General features: G+C 41.6%; 1 protein-coding gene across 1 annotated transcript in view; it reads right to left on the bottom strand.

Moving 5' to 3' along the window:
* LOC103374366 (DNA ligase 1) overlaps positions 1 to 27,954 on the bottom strand; it is a gene marked incomplete at its 3' end in the record, with an annotated part of 62,580 nt that overhangs the window by 19,413 nt on the left and 15,213 nt on the right. The window contains exons 8-20 of the mRNA XM_008304444.1: positions 24,886 to 24,972; positions 23,340 to 23,396; positions 22,538 to 22,596; positions 20,717 to 20,830; positions 20,404 to 20,570; positions 19,949 to 20,025; positions 19,638 to 19,729; positions 16,368 to 16,467; positions 16,082 to 16,167; positions 14,973 to 15,088; positions 11,296 to 11,391; positions 5,837 to 5,947; positions 2,117 to 2,188 (exon numbers count right to left, since the gene is read on the bottom strand). Coding sequence (XP_008302666.1) covers positions 2,117 to 2,188; positions 5,837 to 5,947; positions 11,296 to 11,391; positions 14,973 to 15,088; positions 16,082 to 16,167; positions 16,368 to 16,467; positions 19,638 to 19,729; positions 19,949 to 20,025; positions 20,404 to 20,570; positions 20,717 to 20,830; positions 22,538 to 22,596; positions 23,340 to 23,396; positions 24,886 to 24,972 — 1,234 coding nt within the window. The remainder of the gene's footprint in view (positions 1 to 2,116; positions 2,189 to 5,836; positions 5,948 to 11,295; positions 11,392 to 14,972; positions 15,089 to 16,081; positions 16,168 to 16,367; positions 16,468 to 19,637; positions 19,730 to 19,948; positions 20,026 to 20,403; positions 20,571 to 20,716; positions 20,831 to 22,537; positions 22,597 to 23,339; positions 23,397 to 24,885; positions 24,973 to 27,954) is intronic.

Raw genomic sequence — 27,954 nt, 5'->3', positions numbered from 1 at the left:
TTAAATGTTCAAATAAGATTGTTGCCTCATGTTTGGCAACAGTTTCCAACAGAATTTCTGCTTTTTGTCAACATCGTTTTTCATGTCGCTGAAAAACTTGCATACATCTGAACAGGGCTGAAAGATCATGTAGATTATTTTGATTAACACGAGGATCATGATTATTTATCACTGTTTTCAATGATTTTTGTTGCACTTTTACAACAGAGCACTGCTTTAACTTACATACATTCCTGCTAACGTACAAATCTCTGCATCAAAATGACACTGAATGATAATAATGTTACTTTTGCCCTGAATTTGTTGCATCCTCCCATATAAATAGAATTGAACCTAAAACATCTGACTTCCTGAATATCTACTTATCGACAGACACTTCAACTTAACAATGTTCCCTAAACGCCTCACATGCAGGTTGCTAATCAGCTGTGCACAGAGAAGCCTCTGGTCTCCACTGAGTGCAGACAGGTATGTGGATCAAACATCTGCTGGAAAGTGTAAAATAAAGATTTGCAATGTTGAATCCCAGTGATGTGACTTACATGCACTGTTTTCCAAGAGTGCCTTCTGTAAGCAGAACGATTTAAACATCGATATCGCGGTCGATCACGTTGAATTATTTGTGTGGTGTCAAAATATATTAATATAACATAACTTCTTCTTTTCAGTGTTTACCTCCTGTTTCTTGCTCATTCTGCTGTGCACATATGAAGCCTGCATGTCAACAAACACCATGTCTTCTAACTAAAGCTAAAAAAAAAAAACAGCATCCAAGAATTGAAGTAAAAAAAAATGTTCTACCAGACGTTTCTTAAAGATTAGCCATGGAAAAATAGTCTGTGCAAGTTTTTTTTTTTCTTTTTTTGCTTGTGTTTGAGTTACTGCAATGTGATTACTGTGCAGAACCACATCGCCATGCCAATGACAACTCTGGGAGTCTATGTGATACAATTGCTGCTTTTCTGGAGAGTTAATGCGTGTCACGTTTGGGAAATAGGAGCATGGCATGTTCTGACACACTGACATCCATTAAGAAAGCATCAATGTGCGAAGCGGCATAAAAAGCATTGGACACATGTATCAGCTTTAGTGGTCATTCTGTTTTAACAGCCGCCTCCACGTAGCCATTAAACGCCTTTTATTTCCCTCACATTTAGCCTAAAAACTGTCAAATGTGCAGATATCTGGTCTGAAAAATGTCAAAACAATATTATAAAAACAGCACGTGCAGTGTTTGCGTCTTCTCAGATCATTAAACTTGACAAATTTAAAAAAATAAACCGCATCAAGGACATGCCCTTGATGTACTCTGTGGTAGTGACTAGCACCGAATAGCAGCCGGGTCTTTAGCTGGGAAGTATCTGGTGGGAGTAGCATGAACAGCCCCTCGCAGGACAACACTAGAGTTAGCAGTGACAAGGACTGCAGGCTGCAGGGAATTACACATTCCAAATTTATAGAGACGAGTGATAATCAGAAATAAATAAAGGGCTAACAGGCAAACAAAAAGACGAAGCCCGTGCGTACAGAGAAAAATTAATTCATAACATTTACATAAATGCCCTATTAGGTGGGAAGCAGCAATGAAATGGCACAACTTAAGAGTCACTGGTGCTCTTTTAATTATGTAATTTTGTTTCCGTCCACTTGGGACGACTCACATTGCACCGGCTCGTGGAAACGTTCACTGATTAGCATTTCTTTTCAGCAGATTTTTTGTGAAATTCACTTAAAAAAAAAAAAAAAACCTTGTGCTTTATTTGGACAGGAACATACACTCTTAGTTCCATGCTCAGTAAGTTACCGCTCACACTCAGAGTCTGACAAATAGTCTCAAAAAGGCACCGACTCGCTCTCAGAGTCTCAGACAGACGCACACACTCAGACACACTCCGCTGGAATTACAATGAGCGTTACAATCATTATCTAGTTACGGCCTCCAGTAGCACCATCATTGTCATTCAGGGACGACGCTGGCATCTCGGCGGAGCGGCGAGCACGCGGGTGTGTGCGGCGCAAATGATAAACACGCGCGCGCACGCCAGTTTTTTAAAACGACGACAGGAGCACTTTGAGTGGAATCCTTTGTAATATTTTCATCATCACAAGGCCTTACCTCGCCGTTGAGATAGAGGAGGTCAAAGGCGTACACGCACACTTGGACTTTGATCTCGGAGGCATCCACGTCCTGCAGGGGAAGCATCAACACACACAAACACATTTTAATATTTCTCCCTTGACAAAAATATGCAAATACACGCGCATTATTCACAAATCGCTACATCCAACCTTGGGACTTGTTACAAAGAGCTCTTTGATTTTTCTCCCGTTCATCTTGAAAGTTAACCACCCAGCCTTCCTATCTTCCCTCTACCTTTAAACAGCATCACACCTTCTTGTTGTGCTCGTCTCTCTCTCGCATTACTTCCTTTCCCTCAACTCACTTCACTCGCCTCCTCTGCTTCTACATCTCCTCACCTTTCCCGCACCTCACCCTGCTTATTCCGTTCTTGTTTACCCCTGTTGGTCTCTGCACTCGACTCTGCCTTATTACCAAGTTTGCACCGTGGCCCTGATGCAAAATTCCACGATTTTTCCAACACCCTGAAGTAATATTGATTCACTGGGATCACCAGCGACTCCTAAAGCAATTTGGGAAAATCTCTTTCCTGGCTAATAGCTCGCTTTAAATTTACTAGATCAGGTTGTACTTTTTTTAAAATGTAAACACTAAACCAAGCAATGTTGTTGTTTTCTCTTTTTAGGAGTAGGTCCCAGTGAGCCACAGCAAAACATATTCCTGCTGATTATTTCACAACATTTGACAGGTTGCAGTAATATGCCGGTAAGTGCAAACGAATCAACGAATGCAGGAAAGAATTAGTCAAACGTTGCGTACAAAAGGAAAGCGCTCTCGATGAGTTTCCAACACCTTGAGGATACAAACAATGTGTGTTGATGAGCTGCACTGACAGTAAACAGAAGCTGTGTTCACAACAAAACTCCACAGGGTACCTTTAAAAATGTCTAGCCAGCAAAAACTTTTGACTCAATTCGTAGGAAACACGTGTAGAACTTTCGAATCAAAGACGGATCACAAAAAAATTAGGCACTTCAGATGTTTAGATTCCTGGTTCAGTATTCGTTTGGCAGCACCTGCAGTTATCTCCTGGATCGACTCTACATGTTCAGCGACAAATAAAAAAAAAAGGTGTAGGCACTTCATAGGTTTAGATTCCTGTTTATCACCGAGTGCCATCAGGGAGGTGTCGGATTTGTCAGGAATTCACTCCGCAGCCTTGACAACAAGCCCAAACATACAGCGGGAGTCATAAAGAATTATCTTTGGTAAAGAAGAAAAACAGGAAGCCTGTAACATACTGTCTGCTCCCTACAGAGCCCAGATCTCAACTTCATGGAATCAGTCTTGGATTACACAAACAAACAGGAGACATTGAGCCAGTCTAAATGTACAGAAGATGCTCAGAACAACCTACCTGCCAACTAACGTGTGTGTGTGCAAGTGTACAGAAGCCAACTGGTACTGCTTTAATTCACTGGATGATCACAAAAATACTGGCGAGGTTTAGATTTTTATCTTTTTGCAGCACTTAGTTTGGGGTTAGCTGATATCTAAAAGCTATTCATGGCATTCCTACCTAATGACAGACATTTTAGGCAGCTCCTAGGCTGTCACAGTGCCGGATGTGTCTGTGTAGTTGTATCAAAACAGGTTAAGGTTGTGCAATATTACCATTTTTTTTCTAAATTTGATTCATAGTCAGGGTTTTTTTCCTGCATAGAAGTATTTTTTGCCAGCCCCAAAAAGGTGCTCGATTCCCCTCCAGGAAGTTTTATCGAGCACCAGGATGATATGAATTGAGAATTTTGAGGAAGTTATTATTTTTAACCAGTTTTGTTTACCGGGGTTTTATTTAGGCAAGCATAATAGACATTTCTGTTTATCAAGTGATAAGAAATAATGGAAAAATTTCTGTCAAACAAGGTGGCACAGACTCAGGTCGATCATGCTTATTGACATGCCTGGTCTCACCCCCAAAGGCGAGTCTGGAAAAACACGGACATTGTCTTATTTTTATGAAATACAATTTTATATTCTCAGTTTGCATGTTTATCATCAACATTTGGCTGCTTATCAAGAAACTGTTCAAGATACGCTGCCCATGTCACGTATTATCTCAACGATGCTTTATTCTATTGTAAGGATGCAAATTTTGAACAATGTTCTTAACTGATAATTGGCGGCCCTATCAATCAATAACATGGTGATGATCCTACCAGTCACTACAGCTAATCTACAATATACTTGTTGATATGCATGTTCTTTGTTTCTTGCCTTGTCGGTTCTCAAATTATTGTTGTTTAAGTTACTGACAGCAATTTATCTGGTAACGATTTACCACCAACTTATCTACGCTAAATGCAAAAGGCATTAGAAGGCTGATCTTAGCTTAGTTAGTTGGTTAGTTACTAGTTAGTTGGTTAATTACTGATGCTCAATGTGACTTAGGATACACTTAACTTATACTTATGCTAGATTTGGTGTTACAAGGAGCTACTGCACTCCGACTTCTATATTACGTTTTCCTTTGCAGGCTGTTTTAGAGCGACCTTAACCTTTATGTAGGTTCTGACCACAAGAACCCCCCAGTAGAACTTTCAGGGTCGTCTTTTGGGGGGATAAAAAAAAGGGCTAAAACGACTGTGCAGACAAGACAATGAGTGCAATTTTTCCCACCCTTTCGATGTCCTTATCGAGTCTTCTCCTCTCTAGCATCACCATCAACACATACATAAGTGACTCTGTTTCCTCCACGGACACGGAACTGAAGTTACATCCACTAATCAATAATTTGTTGTTTTGGTGAACTTGGAGTAAACAACACAGACTAAGCTGCACAATCGTGCATTGCAGTTGAAACAGAAAGCGACGACTGCGGTGCCGTTCCTGTAAATATTTGCACCACCTCGTGTCTGCTCCGATGTGACCAGGACAGAGCAGGAAAATTAAACGGCGGCATCCGCAATTAAACCTCTGCAGTCTTTAAACCTGAAAGATTTCTCTCCTGACGTATCCCTGCTCTCCTTCACTCTCCTTTCCACTCCCTCATTACTTTCCTCTCCGCTCATTAATGATGTTTAATTAGTGCATATCGGCTCTCATCTCCTCATCTGAAATATTTCATTTCAGCGGGCGTGCATGTGATACTGAAACAGTGGAGATGTTGCTGCAAAATGCCAGAAGGGCAGTACAATCAGTTTGTGCATCAAACCATCATTACAAATAATCATGATTTTATAGGGGCAGTAACTGTATCTGGTGAGGGGAAAAAAATCATCAAGATAATCATTTTCAGCCATTTTCATCATCGTGTTCTCCATAGCTGCACTCTCATTGCTCCTTTCCTAATTTACAGGGATGTCATCATGCATAAAAAAGACAAGGTAAAGGGAGCAGTTTGGCTCTAATGTGATTGGTGTGGTGGAAAGAGGCCGTTATTCTGATCAAAACTGAATAAACACCTTGCTGACATTTGCAATCTCACACCCCTTTCCTCTCTTCTCGACCCATTTGGCTCTTCTGTCTCCTACTTATCAGTCTCCCCTTCTTTCTGTCTGCTCTGTCTCCGTCCATCTACCTCAGTCTGCCGGATCATTTCACTCTATTATCTCGCTCTCCTCCACCTTCAAGTCTTTATCTCTGTCTTGTTTTCTCTCTTCAACCTTTTTACTTTACTTCTTTCTTCTCTCATTAGTTCCTGCTCTCTACTTTTACAATACTACGAGCACTTTCCACTTTCCCCTCCGTCCGTACCTTTCTCTTCCGAGTAGTGAGGACCTGGAAGGGTTGGATCTGTTTCTTCTCACGATCCCAGGCCACCGCCTCCGAGTCCAGTACGCAGGACACCACCGAGTCCTTCTTCACCTGAAACAAAAAAATAAAACATAATAAAGATGGAGCAAAATGGAAACGAGGAAAATAAATAAAAAAAATAAGGCATTACACTAAGAGAGAGATGAGACAGGAGAAGAGCTTTTGTAGATTAAAAAGAAAAGAAAAAAAAAAGAAGACAGTTTACGCATCGGCAACATCTGCTGCAGCGAACACAAGATTGTCAGAAGATTGAAAGTCTCATTGAAGTAAATCCAACAAACTGCAAACTCAGTACGAGACTCAACTTGGAGCTTTTAAAAGGCATGAATACAGGCAATCAAATTGGAGACATGTTCAGGCTGTTTCCGGACCTGTAGCTGCCCTCAATTTGTTGCCAAATGCTTTGGAAGTCAACACATTATCATTTTCTTTCCTCCACATTTCTTGCTTCTCCTGGGTAGACTTTTGGAGTGTCTTCTATTCACCAAACTGTTAAGCACACCCCCTCTTTTGGTCTCATGCCCACGTTGTGCCAAAAAGCTTCTCTTTCTGCAACTTTTTTTTTTTTTGCAGTTTGTTTGTGGTTTATCATTTCAGTATGGACTAAAAAGGCTTTGGCAGCTGATAGTTATTTCCCTGCGCAGAAAAACACTGATAGGGTTTAAGCTGAGGATAAACCGTGTAGCTTATAGGCAGATTATATTGACTATCGCAGCTGATTCTCAAGATCAAAACGAGTGGCTGCAAATCATCTGAGCCACTAAATCGCGGGTCTGAGGCTTAAACTCTCGATTCGGCGCCACCGGGATTCCTTCAAAGTTGAAATTTACGGCCTAAATCAGACTGAGAGTTGATCAGTGAGAGGAATACGAAAAGGCAATCAGAGAAAGCTAATCAGAGTTGAGAGCAGGAGACACATTAGAGGTAACAGGTTGTTTGGAAACAGTAATACATCAAACACAACTAGTTACCCTCATGAGGTCATTAGGCTAAGTGATGCATTAATTACCTATTAATGTATCTGTATTAATATTAATGTATTAATATTAATTCAGAATTTAAAGCGCCGAGGCACTGTGGTAGCTTCAGGAAAATTGGTTTTCCCCTATTAATATGCAAAATAATGCAGCAAGGTGCTGTAAAATCTAATCATACCATCTCCTCTATGCAGGCAACCTGTGTTAGTGTGAACTTTTACTGAGGCATTGTTTGTTTATTGTGCTCGCAAAATGTGTTGACACACACAGACATGCTGCCATGACAACATAATGTCAGGACAGAGGATGCAAATTATAATCCAAGCGCTTCTTTTAATCAACTGTATGCCACGTTAATGATCACTAATCAATTTCTGAGATGAAAGCTTCATTTCAACGACAAACACGGGCTGCTTTCAAAGCATAAGTTAATTGAATATCGTAAATTTACGAGTCATAAATTACATAAACACAGGAAAATTATTTCAAGCACAAACAAAATAAAGCCAAATGATGCCATCACTTCCAACTGCTGCATCTTTCTCACATCATGCAAATGAAGCACAAACACCCAAACTTTTCACTCTGTTCACAGTCACCCCCTCCCCACCCCACCGGATTCAAAACCTTCCAATTTAGGCGGCAGTAATGGTGAGAAGGAGAGGTGAGAAACAGGAAAGTAGAAAGGTTAAAAAAAATTACAAGTAAGAAAGGTAAAGGAGCGAAGACAGAATGAGGAGAAGGCTCAGGAGCAAGACAGGGAAAAGAGAAAAGAAGGCGAAAAGAAGGTTTTTAAAAGGGAGGACGCCATGTGAGGGGAAAAAAGTGCGAAAGAAAAATTGTGAGAAGCGAGACAGAAATATAAAGGGAACCGAAAGCAAAAACAGAAAGAGGTGAGGGACGACAGCAGTCAGGAGCATCGACAAGCAATAAGGAAAAAGAGCAAGAGCGAATATGTAAGAAGGTGTAGAGAGGGAGTGAAAGGAAAGGACTATATAAGGCAGAGAAACAGACCAAAAAGGTGAAATTACAGACAGGTCGTATCAAAGCTGAAAGAAAGATGAGAGCAAGAGAGACAAGAGAGGAGGAAGAGAGGTGAAAAGAGATCCAGGAGTAGTAAAGGAAGGACCAGATATCATGAAGAAGTAATGAAGACGAAAGGAGGGGAGTGATTAGACAAGTAGACAGAAAGAGCAATAAAGGTTAGAGACAAAGAGCCATGCAGGTTTGAAAGTTTTGGGAAAAAAATGAGCCAAAAAAAACAGAGAGATGAAAGTCAGTGTGAGGCAAACGTGAGAGGGCAGAAGTTATGAGAAACAGTGAGACTGACTGAGGTGAAATATGAGCAACCATTCAAGTCATGCCGACTCAGAGCGACTGGACGGCAGATGGAGGTAAAAGGAGGTTGTTTTTTTTTTTACCCTGCGCTAGAGGTCTGCCAGTTCATGTAGCCGCAGTGTGGACATCTCTAAACTCATCTGCTAACTACAGAATTTCACATCTTATTATTTAGGAGAGCTTTATAAATTTGAACAACGTGGCTGCCTTTAAAGTTAACTTACAACAAACTTGTTGTATTAGTCCTGCTGGTTTTTCTTTCGAGGCACTTTTTATGCCTTTATAGACCTTTTTTCACAGCTGACATTTCCATATGTCAAAGCAGGAAAAGGACAGGTGTAATTAACATTTAGCGATGATTGCATTTCATTTAGGTGAGCGACGTCCAAGTTCTGTTTTTGTATGAAGAGTGGGGGGTTCCTTCGGGCTACTTACTGAAACACTGCTATTGCTAATGTTAGTAATTCCATGGAAACAACTAAATTTACGCCACGGGGCTGCTAGCGAACTCTGGCATGATTATGGCCGTGGAAAGTAACACTGGCCTTTGAGAGTTCACTTTAGAAATTTGTAAGGAAATGTGAGGACTTATGTGCACTCAGCACGGACTGCAAATAAAAAATTCCATGTAGCCTCTGGCTCTGAAAAGTGAAGCCAATTCGGACGTAGTCTGACTCCTCGGATGTAGACTGTGGGTATAAACTTACAGGTGTTTGCTCATTTCAGGTCCTTTTCTTCTACTAGCTGTGTGTACTATGGAAAACAACAACAACAACAACAACCTTAGTGCTGTTACGACTACAGTGAAAATTTTAAGCATTGCTAAGGATTTGGACCATCCGCATCCTTCGCTTAGCCCCATCCAAGATGATGTTGCTTAGTTTGAAGAAACACAAACAAGAGAGAACATTCATTCCACGATAGCAGAGTGGTTGCGTGGTGCAGCCAGACCATCATGTTCTACAGAGCTGGTTGGCAAAGTGAGACAACTGTGTGAGTGACCTTCTTTCTAAAAGCCAGCATCTGGTTGCAAAAGAAACGCCAATTGTACCTCAACTTCTCACTTAATTTGTAATCTCAGTAAACATTTTCTGATTAAGCTTATGGTCTCAATCACTAGTTTCAAGTATCCTTCAGTACAGCACGGTGTCCATTTTGTAGATTACGGTCCTAGTTTGAGTAAAACATACAATAAAGTTGGGTACTCTATAGGGCAGAGCTACCTTGTGGTTGAGCGGTTGCTACCATCTTGCAGTGTTCTCGAGTTCTCAGTCAGATCCATCACTTGTTTATTAGGGTTAGTTTCAAAGACCAAGATGATGTCGGCCAAATGCCAAACCTGAGGCTTCAAAACTGTCCACCAACTAACTGGTGATAGCACGTCCATCTTTTATGTGCAGCCTATGGGAGCAACATGGAACAAAAGTTTCCCAGCCAGCTTTGAACCAGTTGAGCATCAGTCACTTAAACCCCAAAGGCAAACAGAGTGGCCCACCAGCTGACAGCTTTTAATGTGAAGCAGGGAATATAGTGACATCTATAAAAAGGAAAGTAGAAATTAAACTGAACTCCAAACAGCCCTGATCCAGTTAGACGCTACACAAGTCCTGAAGGTTGAACACAGAAGGGTTTTTTTTTTTTAAAAGCACAGCACAGCCACATGTGTTGAACACAAGACACTGATTAGTTTGAGGTGGGAGACCATAACGGGCTGGCCGCCTGCAGTCAAGTCATCAGGTTATCCCCCGATGTGGCCAGAACATAATGTGTTCGCAGGTTGGCACAATTAAAGCAGGCTACAGCGGGCTCCGGAGAAGATGGCCTATGTGGACTGCCATGTGTCAAGCAGCCGAAAATTTGTTGCTTTGTTTGACCCCACAACCTTCAAGTTTCTCACCTCGGAGCTACCAGGTAAGGCTGGGATTTAATTAATGACAACCTTGACACCACAAACAATGCCTCTTGGTAAGACGCCTCACAAAGTGTGAATTCCACTAAGGATGTGTTTGACCTGACAAACTACAAGCACTGTACAAGAATCCAGAGAAGCTTTTGTTATTAATATGCAAAACAGGTTGCTTTAAATCTTCGCAGTCTTGTCAGTTCATTAGTCCAAAGTAGAATTTACCTAAATGATGACACGAGGTGATGATATTTCTTTTTGCTAACCACAGGAGTGCCGTCTTTTACCTGAATTTGTTTTGGTAAACAAACACATTAAGTGAAAATCAGTACAGGAGAAGCACACCTGTGTCTACTAACAAGCTCCAGGTATAAATTATGTCTTAATAAATTCTAGCCAAGGAACCCATTAGTAATATTCCCTGAGAATTTATCTGATTCAATAACCTGCCCCGACTACAACAGACAAGATGGGAATTTATTTTAATGCTATTGACGTTTCGGTTCCATACCCAACAAAGTCCTGAACAGAAAATGAATGAAAGCAGAGGGCAAACTGATGGAGATTTATTTGGTAATTCACTGCCGTTCCTTACGAAAGCAGAAAAAAAAAAAACACACACTCTCAGCAGGCACCGAGGCAGTGAGCGCGCTCAGATAACCTCAGGCCAACTGCCAAAGCTTCAGGTAGTGGTGATCTTTTTCTCACTCCCCCTCGCGAGGAGATCCTCATTAATTTGGCAAGGCTACCCACAGCTGCGAATTAAAGTTAAAGGATGAGTTTTTTTTTGACATTAGAGACAGGAAGCTTTAGGACAAGCTGGTTTAGCATTTTCATCATTAGTAGACATCTCTGTAGGTTTAAAAAAAAAAAAAAAAAAAAGCACATTTAATGGCCAGTGGTAGGTCTTGATGACTATAGGAAAGGGGTAAGGACGGGTAAAGCCCAGACTGTGACAGACCGAGGCAGAGAGGAGCGGTGTGCACATGGAAACGAGACAGGTGAGAGACAGGTTGAGGAAAAGCACCAAAATGAAAGACGGAGTGAGCAGGACAAATGTGCTCAGTTGTTATCTGCACGGCTGTAAAAGCCCTCATTTGACAGTCACAGCTCAGACCCACTCTCCTCTTTCTCACCCTCCCGGGGGTTGAGCTGCAGCGCTCTGTGCTCAAGTGTGTTACCTTGGGAATGCGAGAGATGATGTCGGGGTATTTGCTGGTGTTGTCTTCCTGGTTGCGGCTGAATATTTTGACTTCGCCACTCTCCAGGATGTGGATCTGTGTGAGAAAACAAAAACAGAAAAATAACCATAGTGTAATAAATAAACACAAAACAGAAAGGTGCGATTTAAAAATCTGTTTAAGCTCGTTGAACGCCAGGATTTTACTATGAAGTCAGATAAGATGGATGTGCGGTGTGAATGATGCGTGTGGTGTCACGAGGAAAGAACAACAGCTATTGTTATTGACAACTAACCACAGGACATATACGTGTAGGTGGAATTCATTACCAGTTCACATTGTGCCAACAAGAGACTGCACGCCTTCTTTGTCTTTTAAAATGGTCACTGTGTCAGATTGGAAGCATAATTTAGCAAATATAAAGTCAAAACTGCTCTGAAATTATACTACATTATACAATTTTGTCGTCTGAGTCAGCCATAGTGTAAGATTATGCGATCACACAGTCGTACAGTCTTTCTGTGGCTGATAGCAGCGTACAGGTTGGATGCCGGCCAGTTAGCGCTTGCCTTCTGTCATGACTTCCATGACGTGTATGTTTATTCAGCTTTACTGTTCAGCATCGGCAGCAGCTATGACTGTTTTTGTGTGTCAACGTGGTTTTTCTAAAGGAAAGTGAAGCCGCAAAAATGTATGGTCACTCGCTGTTGAAGGTTGTTCGTCTCAGTGTGTGGGTGATCAGCATGCTAATTAAAATTTAAAACGTTTTCTAGATTAAACAAACAACAAAATGTCAGACTGAAAATTCACAATTTTGTCTTAACCTCCCAAGACCTTCAACTGTACCTGAACAGAAAGTGTTCCAGCGCAGTGTTTCACAAGCAGCACCACTGATCTCGTTTTGCTCGTGCTACACACTCACAAAGTCTACTTTCCTGCATTTTAGGTGTAAAGCTACAGTGACTGTGTATTGGGCTCTGAGCGCTTTCAAAATGTGGGTGACCTGCAGCTCAACACTGTGTCTGAAAACACCTTGTGAACACACGAGTGGAGCATCAGAGCTGCTTTCTCTGCTAACTGGCTGCTGCTTTAATTCTGCAAAAGTACAAGATGCTCACGTTCAAGAAGCTGAAACGGTTAAATGTTTGGTTATTCTGAAAACAAAACAGCAAAACAGAAGAAAAATAGCAAATTCTTTCCATCAGTTTGTCAGTCACTCTGCTAGTAATTTCAATTCTGCCGCATAGAAGTTGTCAACGCAGGTGAGAGAGGGCGAACAGTTCTGTCATTCTTTTTCGTGTGATGTTGAGAGGCGCCCCAGATTCTGTGTCAGCTCCCGCTATGACATAATACTGGGGATAAAACAAGCAATTGACACTCTGTTGGGTCAGCCCATTATCAGGCTGCTATCTGTCCCTCTTTCCCCTTGTCTGTTATCCTTCACTGGTTTTTTTTTTTCCATCCTCTTTCCAGATGCATGTGGGGAGGACGTGTTGCTTCAGATTCCTCATATATGTTTGCAATGCATCTAACCAGTTTACTCATTCAGTTTCTTTCATCTTAGAATTTCACTGTAGTTTTTTTCTGTCAATACAGAACATACACTATCTCTTGCAAATCTTTTTATATTAGGCAGACTTAGGCAACATGTGGTGTAAAGATTCTAAATCCTTTCAAGCACATTTTTGATTTTTTGGCATTAGATAAGCATGAGTTTGGTGTTTAAAGCTCAGTAAACAGACGTTTTACCGAAGCTGTAGCTCATTAACATTCAAACCCGTGAACATTAGGATATTAGTTGTCGTGTTTCTTGCCCTCTTTTAGTCTGTCTTGTCTTCAAATAAGCTCCTCACGTGTTATATCCTGTTTATAATCCTCTGAATACCCAAACCTGTTGCAGGGTTTGAAAGCCATGTTGTCCTAACAGAATCACCAAAATGCCAGCATCTATCAGAGCCAGAAACTGTGAAAACTGAAAGTTCAAAATCCAGTGATTCTGTCTGACAGTCCTTGAACTACTCATCTGTGACTTGCCAATCCACCGGGAAACAGCTTAAAATTATGATAGTTCAGAGATTTTTTTTTTCCTCAAGTCATATTTTGAAAAAACAACAACAACAACAAACACCAAAAATAAACTCTTTGCTTTAAAAAAATCTGTGTTTCACTACACAACTGAGAAGCCAAGACTGACACAACTGCAACCAACAGTCACTTCAGGGAATCTTTGGCTGAACTGCAGCCTGCATTTATACAGAGCAGACAGGAGATGGTATGGAAACAAATCTAAAATATAAATAGTGAAATATCGACCTTTAGCTCTGGTAGCACCTGTGGGAACTCTGGGAGAAAAATGGAATCCACATTCACAGGATTTCCCCATTTTTGTAAAAACAGGAGTCACAGCATTATAACTTTGTTAAACTGTAGTAAAGGCGTTTTTAGTTTTCTTGACGTCTAGTCGTGGTTGCACTGTTTCCATAGAGGTGCAGGACTTAATATTCCAGTGAAAAATAAGCATAAAATTGTTACAGGAGCAAAAAATGCCCAGAAAGCATTTGGATGTAAGAGGATTAAGCGTTAGGTCTTTCTTAATGTGGACTGTAACCTACTACGGTGTGTTTGACAGTGAAAAAATATATTGACTTATGTTATTGTGCTCCATTGCATGTTGCTTTAATCTATTTTCAGGAAGCAGTTTTAACATTTGGCCTGGGACAGCAAATTATTTTGCTCATTTACAGATTCTCTCTTCATCAATTATCACTGTCTCAGATAAATAAACTCATAAAATAGAAATAAATACCCACACAACAAGTCTGATTCATCAGCTGCCACACAGGCAGACTTTCTTGTGGCTATTCACAAAATCCAAACGCACACTCACATGCACAAACACACAAACAAGAAGGGGAGCGCTGAGCCGACTTGTGTACCGCGAGTCCCTCTGCTGGCGGTTTGCGGTAAAGCCCACTGCAGTGAGGCCCCAGAGACGGTGAGAGAGACAGAAGAGGAGGACGTCATAGGACTGGCTTCGCTCTGCCTCCATCCTGTGTCTCTGTTTCTGTTTCCCCTCTCCCTGCTCATCTCCCTTCTTCTCAATTCAACTCAGTTCAAAGGCACTTTATTGGCATGACTGTCCAAAATTAACAATACAGCTGGAGGGGTTTACATTACAATCTCTCTGTTGCCGTGTCTCTTTATGTCTCTCTCTTGAAATTTCTTCATCCCCACTGCTGTCTCCTGTTGTGTCTTCCCTCTCCCCTCTGATGTGTCTTGCCTTATCCGTCTCCAGCCTCTTTTCCTCACCTCTCTCCCCCATCTCCCACCCCACTCTCTTCCCTTCTTCCTCCATCTCCCCCCCCACCCTCCTCCTCCTCTCTGGGCCACAGTGGCAGAAGAAGTAGCTTGCTCTGCCCACAGGCCCAGAGTAAAAGCAGCACTACTGTTTATCTTAAAAGAATAGGCACAGCCACACACACGCGCGCACGCACGCAAGTGAACACACAGTGAGAGTCGCACAACAGCAATACCTCATAGTCAAAGAACACAGCCGAAAGGTATATGCATGCAAAATTCAGGAGGCATATGTTCGGTGCCAAGCGCGAGAAAAACAAACAGTTGCACCCTGTCACAATGCCATCCTTACGCAAACACACACACACACACACACACACCTGCGCACGCTCGCCATCGTATTTGTACTCGCAGGTGAACGTCGCTTCGTCGAACTTCTTCATCACCTCGCCAACCCCCTTGGTGGGGTGAGCCAACATGGGTCTCAGTGGCACACCTGGAAGAAGAAACAAGGTGGCGGGAGACTGCTTAAAAAAAAACACACACACACAGCAGGACACCGAAGAAACAAACACGCAAAGAAATAAATAATCTTGTCATGCATTTTTCATGAATTATAAACAGGCAAGAAAGTAATTGCGAGTTAGCCCAGGAGAAGTTTTCCTCATTTGCTTTTTTTTTTTTTTTTTCCTGGTGGCGTGGTGAAGCAGAAGGAGCGGCACGGGGCTGGTGCGAACAGACCTCCGGGTTACGAGGCAGATCTCGTATTCGTTTGGGGGGTGAAAAAAAAAACAACAACAACCCAGAAGCTGTGAAATTAGCTTCAATGACACAATCCCACATGACACATCAGCATCACACCCACAACTGTTTCTTGTGACAAAACCACAGTTGAAATTAGTTTGTTTTTATTCTCATTTGGCCCTAATATTACAGTTCTCTGACTCACATCCCCCTGGGCTGCGCTGCTAAGTTAGGCTTCAAAAGCAGCAGAGGAGTGATATAATGAAACGCACCAAACAAATGCCTTTAATTGCAGCTTTACAGAGCAAGGAGCCTGATTTGAGAGGACTGTAATGTTTTGTCCAAATCAGCCGGTGCTATCCAAGAAAAAATAATTCATCCCCTCCTTTGACTATCTCACATTTCAGAACAGAACAGCCCCGTCTGAATGGCGATTGTTTACATGCCAAAATAGCTGCTAGATTTGTCTTACTGACCAACAACAGCCAATTTAGTTTCCCAATTTAGTACCGTTCAGATGGTGGCTGGTATTAATTTCCCAACTTAGTGCCAAGGCTGCTTATCACAAATAGCCTGACAACAGTATAATTGGGAGCTAATCCTTAGTTTAGCGCTATCTTTTATCTTCCTGTGATAAATGACTCAACTAAAATAACTGACTCACCTCCACTGAACGGATCAATAAACACAAACCAATCGCTGTTTTGGATCTAATAACCTTTCTGCCTCTCGATTGGCTGCTTACCTGGAGTGAGCTTGCAGTGATTGGGCAGCTGGTCTATGCCCTCTTTTAAAAGAACCGGGATGAGGACGTCGTAATTGGGCATCTCGCTGGCCGTGACAAGTGTTTGGGAAAGAAAAAAACAAACAAATAAAAGAAGGAGGAAATCAATATCTTCTAAACAGAAACCGAAGCAGAATGGGTGAGGGAGAATGAGGGACAAGACTTAAGGTGCGGGGATGAGGCATTTTAGTGGCACCGAGGAGAGACTGCAAAGTGAAACGAGGGGGTTTGTTTAGGCTTCACTTACCAGTAAGTCTGTTTGAGAATGAGAGTCTTCTCTTCGATCCAGGCCCGCCTGCTCTCAGCACTCATCCCCTTCCCTGCGTCGATCACAGCAGGAGGGAAACCTATAAGGAAGGAGGGGAAAAAAATGCATTTCAAACAGATCTGTGTAACTGTTTGAACATTTGTATGACCGAAGATTTGTTGGATGAAAGTTCGCAGGCACTTCAAAGGACAGGAAATACACCAGACTTACGGGAGGGCGAATCACTTGTGTCTAGCTGCACTTCAGTGTGTGTGTTTTGTTTTGTTTTTTTTCAAACAATGAATACTTAACTCAAGCTGAAAATGTAATTTCAGTCCCACTGTGTTCCAAATGGTTAAGATAATATAAAGACAAAAGACCAAATGAATTATTGTTTCTCAGTTAAGCATTAATAATTATATTTAAAATGGCTGAATAATAATTTATTACGATAAATTATTCATTGCAATGATCCACTTCAGCCCAACAAAGAATTTGCTCTTAGTTGACCTGCCTGATTAAATAATGGTTAAATAAATAAATAAAAATGTTAAGAAAAAAAACATTTCCAGACCAGACCACAGATCAATGCAAATTTCCCCACCAAGCCGCTGGTCTAATTGACTCTTATTAAAGCACACCTCCAGTCGTGACTAACACTACGCATATTAATAAGTCAGGATTGAATTCGATTAATTCGCCGTCTGAGGTGTCGGCGGGAGCAGGTCGGATCAGTGCTGAAAGCAGGTGGCGAGAGACACGCTGTCACAACTTCCTCCTTAAAGCTGACGAATTCGGCAACATACTGGTGAGAAAATGTGTCTCCGACTGCAAATTACATACGACAGAAGCGCAGCCTAAACGTACTCTGGAGGGGCGCGTATGTGGTCGCATATTGTCTTTCACACATTAAGTATGTAAATTTGACAGTTCTAGGGAGTGCAAAGAATAATTTAACACTTGTTTCACATGTAATCTATAAATAAAACATATGAATACTTGTTGTAGCCTCCTTCTTATTTAGTGTGACCTCCCAGTTGGGGTTTTTATTTTAGTTATAAATGGTATAACTACAAGAAGAACTTCAATAAGTCAATCGATAAAAGCATGCAAACTTTAATTAATAGCAAAAAAATAGAAAGTTTAGATGTGTTCATTTGAAGTTAATACAAGACTTTGGGAATCTGCATGAGTATCCCTGTGATTTTAGGATGGAGTAATGATGATGTTGCCAACCAATCGCAGAAGTTGTGTAACTGACTGACTGCTGCTACGACAATCGGCATACAGCAGAAGATGACACAAAACACACCAGACAGGTTTTAAGTCCCAGTTCTGACTAAATTAAAAGAAAAACACACTTATCCCTTCCTACGACCCGGTCCACACTCCTCTCTCTCGACGTTCTTCGGTCCAGAGAAGTATCAGCACTATGTCTGTTTTTTGTTTTCAAGCCAGAGCAGCACAGATGGACGACATGAGTTGATGGTACGCCTCTGCTCTCGTGCGCTTTTTCTCCGTTTACTACAATTCACCAGAAATTTATTGCACAACGTGACACACCTCCAGCTGACATACTACAATCTGACAGAGTGCGAACCAGGATTTTATTAGACCCGTCCCGCACAGTCAACTTACTGTCGCTGTTGTTGCAGCGTATACAGTCGACAAATCAAGTTCGCTAAGCTGTGGCGGGTTTGAAAACAAAGACAGACTCGATACAAGAAGGAAAACAGCTGCTGATAGCCGTTAACTTCTGATTGTTAAACATTCGTATTAACTTCTGAATAGATTGAGATAACTCAGGATTTGGCCGCCCATTACGTACACTGCACCATGTAACAGACGCACAAACTGTAAAAACAGAAAGAATCGTCGGCAGTCTTTAACTTTCCCGTTGTTCTTGACTAAACATCTGTGACGTAACACTGAATAACAAACAAACTGAATCACATGTAAACTTAAAATTGTTTTGTTTTTTCATTAAAATCTCTTTATTCTACATCCATCCATCCATCCATCCATCATCTATACACCGCTTAATCCTCACTAGGGTCATGGGGGGCTGGAGTCTATCCCAGCTGACTCAGGGTGAAGGCAGGTTCACCTGGACAGGTAACCAGTCTATCACAGGGCTACACTTAGAGACAGACAACCAAGCACACTCACATTCACACCTACGGACAATTTAGAATCACCAATTAACCTCAACATGTTTCTGGACTGTGTGGGAGGAAGCCAGAGAACCCGGAGAGAACCCACGCTGCACGGGGAGAACATGGAGACTCCACACAGAAAGATCCCGGTGCCCCCACCGGGATGCGAACCGGCAACCTTCTTGCTGCGGGGCAACAGTGCTACCAACTGCACCACCTTGCAGCCCTTTATTCTACATGTCTCCTTTAAAAATTCCCTAAAAATAGTTTAGTCTGATCAGATTCTGTAACAAAACAAAAAATTCTGTGCACAACCAGGAAACCATTAATAACGAAGATCAAAAGTCACACGAGGAGAAAGAAAATGCAGGAACTTTTCTGCTGCGAGCAATTTAAAACAACATTTTCTGATTTTTTTCAGAGAAATATAATTATTCCATATGCTTCATGTTTCAAAATCTGGTAAAAATAAACCAGATGGGCACCTGTATTGCTCACCTAGTTGAGCGGGCGACCCATGAACAGGGGCTATAGCTCCCTGACACAGCGGTCATGGGTTCAACGACCCTTTGCTGCAGGTCTCTGCCCAAACTTCTCCCCCCTTTCCTGTCTATCTCTATTGCTCTAGATTGAGGCAAAAAGCTCAAAAAACATCTACAGTATACGGAGTCACCATTGTTCTCCAGTACTAATAACAACAGCGGGAAATTAGAAAATGGTGAACATGTTGATTTCAGATTTTAAAATCTTTTGTATAATAAGTAATAAAATTCAATCTTTAGTTCTATTCTTTTTTATAATTGATATCAATATAACTTATTGTTCTGCTCAAAGAAAACATTCTTGAGTTCTTTCTCATTCTAGTCATAGTTGTTCTGTTCCCTCAGAGGTGCAGGACTTTATATTGCAGTGGAAGAATGAGCCCACTGTGAGTGAAATTGTGACAGCAGCATAAAAAGGCCCATCAACTGCTTGAGGTTCAGCAGGTTAATGGCCGGTGTGAACAGTAGGAATAATTACAGCAAACAAAAGCTGGCTTCATGTACATACAGGCAGCTGACTGCTGTTTTAAGATGGATCAGGAAAAACTATGAGCCTGTTTTTTTAAAATTACCTTGTCCAGGAGGGGTGAGGCAGACAGCTTGGCTCAGTGCAGAGAGGACACTCTGCTCAGCAAGTCCAATCCTCAGCTTCCCAGCCAGGGACCTGTCCATCACATCCACAAGATCAACAGCAGTCAGTGTTGACGCCCATTTGCACCTGCTACCCATGACAAGAGCTGCACGCTTGAACATACACACAAGGGCTTGTGAAGTCGCCGGGATATCTGTGTGTCTACGGGCGCGCAGACGGCCGTGCGTGCCTGTGGTCACACGAGCAGCCGAGCCTCTCTGTGTATGTGTGTGTGTGAGAGTCTTATTTTACCTGACAATGTAGCGGGCCTCTGAAAAGCGGCATGCCACAAAGAGGCCTTTGATGATGTCGATTTTCTTATTCATGGCCTGAGGCGGGCGGGAGGAAATTGAGATTCACAGAAGAGGAGCGAGGAGAGACAGAATGCAAAAAGACTGAGGTCACCAACGAGTACAAATTCCATGTTCAATAAAGAGAAAAAAAACGACCCAGCAGCAACAGGGAGGGAAAAGGAACTAATTGCACAAGAGATTCCAGCCAGGTAACAAGTTACTCACGAGCTGAAAAATTAACCCTGGTCCCTCTGAAGTGGGGACATAAACTAATAATTTCTTGTTCAATACACAATCACATTAACATTTCCATTCTTTTCCGTCCCTGACCTCAATACTGAGAGGCAAATAGAGTGAAAAAAATATTTTCTCGAGACTGCTCTCCTCTAATGAAAATGTTATTCTGTGGCTCACCGAGTTCCCACTCATGCTGGCAATTTCCTTCAATTTCCTGAACACGCCCCCTGCTGTCAGACTGGCCGGCTGGAACATCATGCGCTGGTTGCTACGGGAACTCTCGGCCACCAGGCCCAAATCTCCTTTCTCCTGCGCCTCTGCTTTAATTTTGTCCAATTGTCGCCCTGGAAACAAGAGCGAGATGGTAAATAGCAGCCGCCTCGCCACTGATGAGCGGAGAAGGGTGGCATTAGCAGTTAGGCTGGGAATGCACAAGTAAGTGTTTGGGTGCAACGCTGTGGTCACATGCGCGTTCTTGTGCGTCTGTTACCCGTTGCTTGAGCGACAGCTTTCATCAGCACCGTCTCCCCAACGCCAAGCTCCATCCCCAGGTAGGCGGGACCCAGTTGGTTCAAACACAGGTACACACAGCACAGCAGGTCATCTAGGAAAAACAACAAACACACACAAAGGCGTGTTTTTACTCAGAGCATGCTAGGTACATTGAACCAGAGACAGACAAACAAAAACAGATACATTCATATTACAGACTCTGAGACAGCAACACAAACAGAGCAACACTGTCAGACAACACCAAACACACACAAAAGCCCACTAACAAACAGGACTCCAGACTGCAACCAAAATGGTCACACATTTTTGGATAGAGTGAGTTAAAATTTCACGTAGTTGCATTTTAAGAGCGTACGACAATCATAAGGCTGTTTCGGAGACGCTCGTACTCCTGCATTAGTCATTGTGATTGAAAGTCGTACTTCTTCCACCGGCACAGTTAGTCTCCTCCTGCCTGACGAGTGAAACAATCCTTTCAGCTGTTACCTTGTTCCAAAGATGAAGTGTCTACAGCAGATTTTCTAAAAAACAAAATGAGTACAGGTGCATGCAGAGAGTTCGACTGACCCAGTGAAGAAGAAAACAGAGCTCACTGCATTCAATCGCAATGGCTAACGCGGCGCTAGGGCCGAAAACAAATATTAACAGCGATGAAGATTTTGACTTCCCACAATTAGGTAAACATGACCAATTGTGGTGCTGATTTGATTGGCTGATTGGCTTAAAGCGCACTCCACAGACAGAAAACTTCCCTCACAGAAAACTGCCCATGTAGATAAAATCACTCGGTTTATGCTTCGGTGAATCTGTCATTAGAACGTCATATTTGAGTATTCAAGATGACCGACTGGACGGATGCAGCGGCTCGGTGCTGTCTGAGAAGTTAGATTTTTTTTTTCTTTAAATGTCCTTTACATATTTATTAAGCTTTGAAAAGTCCCATTGTTGTCATTTTTGATAGATTGTTGGGGATTGTCTTTTACAGACTTTTGTTTTGAGTGTCTTCAAAATTTCATTGTATTTCTGTCTTGTTCTGCAGTATAATGAGAATAAACCTTGTATTTCTAATTCTATTTTCAAACTAATTATTGCCCAGACACCTGTCTGACTGAACTGCAGCCACCTGGCTTGTGTGTACATTTGCTTGCATCTGAGGCGTTTAGGGAACATCGGTAAATTGTAGTGTCTATCAATAAGCAGCTGTTTTGTATGTGAGGAGTTGCGGCTGTGCCCAGTTTATATCAGACAACCTCCAAGAAGAGACTCTTTGCAAAATGAGTATATTTTCAGATTTTAATATTTTGCAAATATCAAGTCTCAATTTTGACATGCAAGGTGGATTAGTAGTTATGGCGATGCTGGACGAAAATGGGCGGTGTGACCAACCAAAAAAGTTTGTTGGCACCAGTAGCACCAGTGGAAAAGTTGGACTGGAGCCCTGATAAACATGGACCTCACACACAAACACAGACACACTCACAGTCATGAACGTACAAGCACACTCTGGAACACTAAACAGAAATAAAGACAACACAAGACAGTAACACATAGGCTCAGACACACAATCACAATTCACACGGGCGCGAACAACGAAAACACACAACACAAACATCATTGTAATCCCACAGGTACACGCTCATACACCCACCAACAAAAACACACATCAATGAACAGACTTGTCCTCCCACTTTTATGTGCAACCTGGCTTCATCATCATCTCCTTGATAGAATGGCTGGCAGCCAGCTGCCCGTGTAGCTACATCAGCATGCATTATGGGAGAGATAAAATAGCATTTACCTGGAGAGAGCAGCAGCACGGAGCGGAGCAGGTTCGACAGCGTCTCGATGTTTCTCAGCCTAGGAAACGACAAACACGATGGCTTTGTGACAAGGAAGAGTTAAAGAGTAGAACGAAATTTCAGGACATCCTGTAAATACTGAGAGGTGGGAAATGAGATTTGTCTGGGGGTTTTTAATCGGAAATGAGAGCTGGGGAGGCAGATGAACAGTTCATTTATGAAACACTATACACCAAGCTCGGATAATAATAGCTCATTGCCGGTGCATTTGTCATTCAATATCCTTTAAAGATTTAAAAAAAAAGAAAGTCTGTAAAGATGTTTTCAATTTGGCAGCAACAGACTTGGGTTACAAAATATTATTTAAATGTCATGATCTGGCTTTCTAACACTAAGAATACCATGCACCTTCACAAAAACTATATTTCTTGTCAGTTTTTTAGGTGGAAGAAGTCATCTTCGCAGTTTCCTGAAGAGTTGAAAAGAATAAAAGCTGGAGAAAAAACTAGTTAAACATTACTAGAAGGTGACCTATTTGTAAAAAATGTCTTCATGTTCCCTGCTTTACCCATAAAATTAATCCAATTTCCTCACTTTCTCTGGCTGGAACACACTTCTCTAATTTTATTCCAGAAATTCGCAGGAGGTAGTCTGAGAGAGCGGTAATTTTGTAAAAAATAAATAAATAAAATGCTTTGGTATGTGTACATCCTTTGAATGTGTCGAGACCACTTTCCCCCCAGTGCTGTTTACCTCGTTCTGGGATCTGAAAAAAAAATAATAATAAAATGGAGCTCTTACCTGCCAGAGTCCTCTTCAATCTTCTCAAAGGTGCGAGCCACCGCCAAGTATGGCACTCTGGAGAGTGATGAACATGTAGTTAGCAGGCAAAAAAATCAACGCAGACAGATTTTTACATTCACGGCGTTTAGCTGACTCAGCTGTTCAAAAGCAGTCAGCAATTAGTGCAACAGTACAATCAGCTTTGATCCGATCAAAACCACATAAAAGCAACAGCAAGAGACGACAAAGGTCAGAGCTGCCATGTTAGGAAAAGAGTGTCCTCTGACATGAGAATAACAAATCTGTTATGCTCCATATGGTGGGATAATAAACAGGCAAAAAAGTGTGCTTTTGGAGAGAGCCACGGGAATTTAAGGCATTTTTTATATTCTGAACAGCAAAGACTTGGAAATAAGTCAACTAACTATCAACATTTTTGCTTTTTATTGTAAATGAGACCTACAATGTTTATTCCATTTCACACAAGAAATAAATTCATGAATTAAAGCTGTAAATTCTGCCAATATACTACTGGAAACAGCTTAAAACAATCAATAGACATTACTGTACACTGCGCACTAATTGACCCGGTCTAAGCCTGTATAAGCAGCGCGGGTTGCACCGTGGCCTTGATGTAAAATTCCATGATTTTTCAATGATTTTTCCATTACTTAGTGAGAGCGCTTCTCTGAGCTGGAAAGTTTCTTCTTGTATAACTCAGAGAGGTTTCACAGGAAAAATAAATAAATAACGGCTGCTGCCAAAAAAATAAAAAAAACTACTCTCATACAATGACTGTCATCACTGTTGGGTGAAAACCTTGCATCTCCAATTTTGCCTGTTTAGTGGTTAGATAAGCTTTGTCTTTGACATCCATAAGTGGGGAGTGAAAGCAAATATCAGCAGAGAAAAAGAGGAGCTGACGTTCGACTATAGCTCCCGTCACATCAGAATCCAAAGCTTTACAATTACCCAGCTCAGCATAATCCATAATAATCAATCACAAGGCGTCTCATGTACGTACGTCAACAGCACAGTGGCAGACTGATTTTTGTATTGACTTTAGGATCAAATCCTCCTCCACGGGAGAGAAAAAAAAAAACTTAACTTCATGCCGATAAAACTCTGAGTGAAAGATAAAAAATGCGTAAATGTCTGAGTGGAACAATGGCCGTGTTGCCTTGATGTTTAGAAGTTACAGTTTTTTAGCTTTCAACAAAATTACTCATTTGGATCAAAGATGCACTGAAGGTTGAAACAATTACATACTTTTTTTTTTTTTTTAAAGAGCTTTTTCAAATCTATGTGCAATCTGAATCACATGCACTCAAAACTTCTGCCTGAGAACAGTCGATCACCGCGCATACATTCCCCCTCCTTGTGTGTTTTTTTTTCTCCCCTCCTTTACTTTTTAATGTAAAAGAGATGGGATTTGGTGGTGATGTGCAGAGTAGTTTTTATTTTAAAGACATTTCAAAAGGCAGCTCTGAGGCCTTGGGCAGATGTTTTTGCATTAGATGGATGAGATGAGGGAGCGGAGCGAGGAAAAGTACGCTTGACTTACTTCTGGCCTTGCTTCCAACATGCGTGGTCCACAGGATGGTAGTTCGGTCTGGATGGATCGTAGTCCGTCTTTCCTGAGGTTGACTCGCTGAGGGAAAAAAACAAAAAGAGGAAATTAAAAGTGTCTAACTGAACGATGTGACAGCTGTTAGAGTCACTGATGCCAACCCAGATTTCTTTGTAGACAGAAAGTCATGCACGGTATTACCATAACAATGAGCTGCTTTGAAATGTAATAAGTCTTCTGGGAGGTATTTTGCAAGTTTTACTGGATACTTCACACTGGAAGAAGTTGAACTGCTGCAAAGTTCATTTGAAAAGAAAAATAACTTACTTTTTTTAAAAATGACATATTTAATAGGAAAATGTTTACCACATAAACTATAGCATATAATAATTTATGCTTCCAAAAACCACTGGAGCTTGATTTATTGTTTTTTAACAGCATAAACATGCAAGATGTGTTAAGTGATTCTTCCCCTCAGACAAAGTATAATTCTGTGAATTCTATTCTATAGGGAGAGGAAGTATAGCTGTGAACTTTCTTTTGTATGCAACGCCCGTCGCTCTTCACTGTCGTACATGAGGCGGTGATAAAAAATAAATAGTTAGAAGGATGAAAAATGCATTTCCTCCTTGCCAGAGCTAAAAATAGTTTGTGGCTGGAATAGTTAACATGACCTCAAAATGAGAAAGCAGTAATATGCTGCTGCAGCTGCTACTGGTTTATTTACATGATAGCACTGTGTTATGTAAGGCAGACTGAGATAATGTGAAGGTAATAATAATGCATACAGAGACTGATTGGCCTCAAGCGCCACACAGTGCATGCTTCAGCTGAGGCTACAAATTCTCCTTTTTTTTTTTTTTAACAGCAATATGTCGAGATTTTGATTTGAATCTGGGTCCAGAACTACAGACGAGTGACAAATTAAAAAGAAGGACCGACATTTGTGTCTTAATGAGATGCAGAGTGATGCCAGAACAGCTTCATGCCTTTGTGGTGACTGTAAATCTCTGGAAATCAACTGGAGGGATGAAGCACGATTCTTCATGTTCCCTAATTTAGTGGTTTGATGATCGCCGTGGAGAGCGCTGTCTGACACATCGCTCCGACATCTCCCTTAGCTGTTCAGCTGGGTTGAGATCTGGTGACTGTTAAGGCCATAGCATCTAATTCACTTAATTTTTATTATTAAACTATTCAGTGATCCCTCGTGCCCTGTGGATGGTGGCATCCTGGAAGAGAGCACTCCCATCGGGATAGAAATGTTTCATCCTCTCAGAACAACCTGAACTGATTTGCAGTGACCCTTCCCTCTGAGGAAGGGTCACTGAGCAAGGGGACAAGTTGACTCAAACTACGTCAGAAAAGTTTCCAGCACTGCAAGACGGAGGCACCGCGTCTCCTCACTGTAGGAGTTAAATGTTCCTTTTATGTGCCAGCTATTTGTACATCCAAATACACAGTGTATAGACTAGATGATGTATAATATATATATAATGCATTTTCTTCTTTCAAATAAAAGCAAAAGTTCTTCATGGAGTATAGCAAAGGGTAAAAAATGCCTTATCCCACAGTCCTGAGAAGACTCTCTTGAATTTAGACCTCCATCAAAAACTGATAAGTAGCACTGTAGTGAACCTTTTCGACGTTCCTGCAGCCACTGAATGAATTCCATCTGATCTGCAGTAAACCATTTACAAACCAGATTCTGTCAAAGTTCTGCGCTCCTTGGCACAACCAGGAAGCCATTAGTGACTCGGCTGCAGCTGTTTGCACTTACATGGCAAAAATTCAGAGACTTGTATAGATGTATATAGACAGACGTGTATAGATGATGGATGGATGGATTGTTGTCACCGTTTATGATTTATAAATTTGCAATGCTGCACAAAAGACATTTTTGAGTTCTCTCTTCTTCTACCCATGGTTGTGTGGTTTGCATAGAGGTGCAGGACTTGTTGTTGCAGAGAAATGTGAGCCTACAGTGAGTAAAATTGTAAGAGCAGCACAGAAAGGCCCACCAGCTGCTTGTGGTTCAGAGTGTTAATGGCCAGTGTGAACCCACAGTAGAGTAGAAATGTGACAGGAAACAAAAATAAAAAAAAGCTGCTTTCGAGTTCAGAGGGTTAAACAAACTAACTGAAATCCGTTGATACTTTCCTGAAATATTTAGAAAACCAATGGCTGACAGACACTGTATGGATTAAGACTGTTTTTAAGATGCATTAGCTGTTGTGCCGCGATCAATTTAGGCCGGGGTTGTAAGGCCTAACGGACTGGCTGGACAACAGGATGGGTTTCTGGTAGGAATGCACGAGTCATCAGTGTCCAGTAAGTGAGAAAATTAAATTTGTGTTTAGGTAATGGAATATTAGCCAGTAATTACGGCAGATAATGCAGAGCATGGTCCGCATTAGGAAACCCCATTTAAACCCGGTCCTGACGGATGGTTTTTGCGTCTCGTCTGGTTTCCTCTCCCCTCTCTCTCTGTCGCAACGTGTTTACACGAAGACGACGCCGACACACACACACACACACACACGCTGTGGGCCGAGCGAGGCTTCAGAGGCCACAGCTGAGACTTTGGGTTACAGTTTATTGGGCCAATGTTTGCTATCTGTACCTGCAACTAAATTTCTCCATTACAGAGGTAGTATGAGCAATTTACAGAACATCTGTTCAATGAGCACAACACAATAAACCTCCCAGTAGTCATTTCAAAGTTCCCACTTCATCCACAACACTGCTATGTTCTTCCACTGTAACGGTTTATGCTAAATTATTGATATCAGGTTAAAAAAAAGGAAGGCTAACAATATGTTGAGTCAAATAAGCCGTGCATTTGGAAATAAGTTGAATTCTTGCAGACTCTGACGCTGAGACCAACCATTAGGGAGGAGGACTGGTGAAGTCCTCAGAGTGTTTAGTTACCATAACGTAGTGTGTATGGAATGATTCTGCTATTTGTAGGACTTCTTTGCAATAAGGAGAAAAGGTCTGGGGATGAGCTTTTGTCTGTCTAAGAATACCTACATTTTTCTCTTCACTTTTACCGGTATGAGG

Source organism: Stegastes partitus, unplaced genomic scaffold (assembly GCF_000690725.1).
Source record: "Stegastes partitus isolate 25-593 unplaced genomic scaffold, Stegastes_partitus-1.0.2 Scaffold2223, whole genome shotgun sequence".
Classification (NCBI taxonomy): Eukaryota; Metazoa; Chordata; class Actinopteri; family Pomacentridae; genus Stegastes; species Stegastes partitus.
Note: the sequence above shows the minus strand (reverse complement) of the source record. Positions and strands in the feature narration are given on the sequence as shown.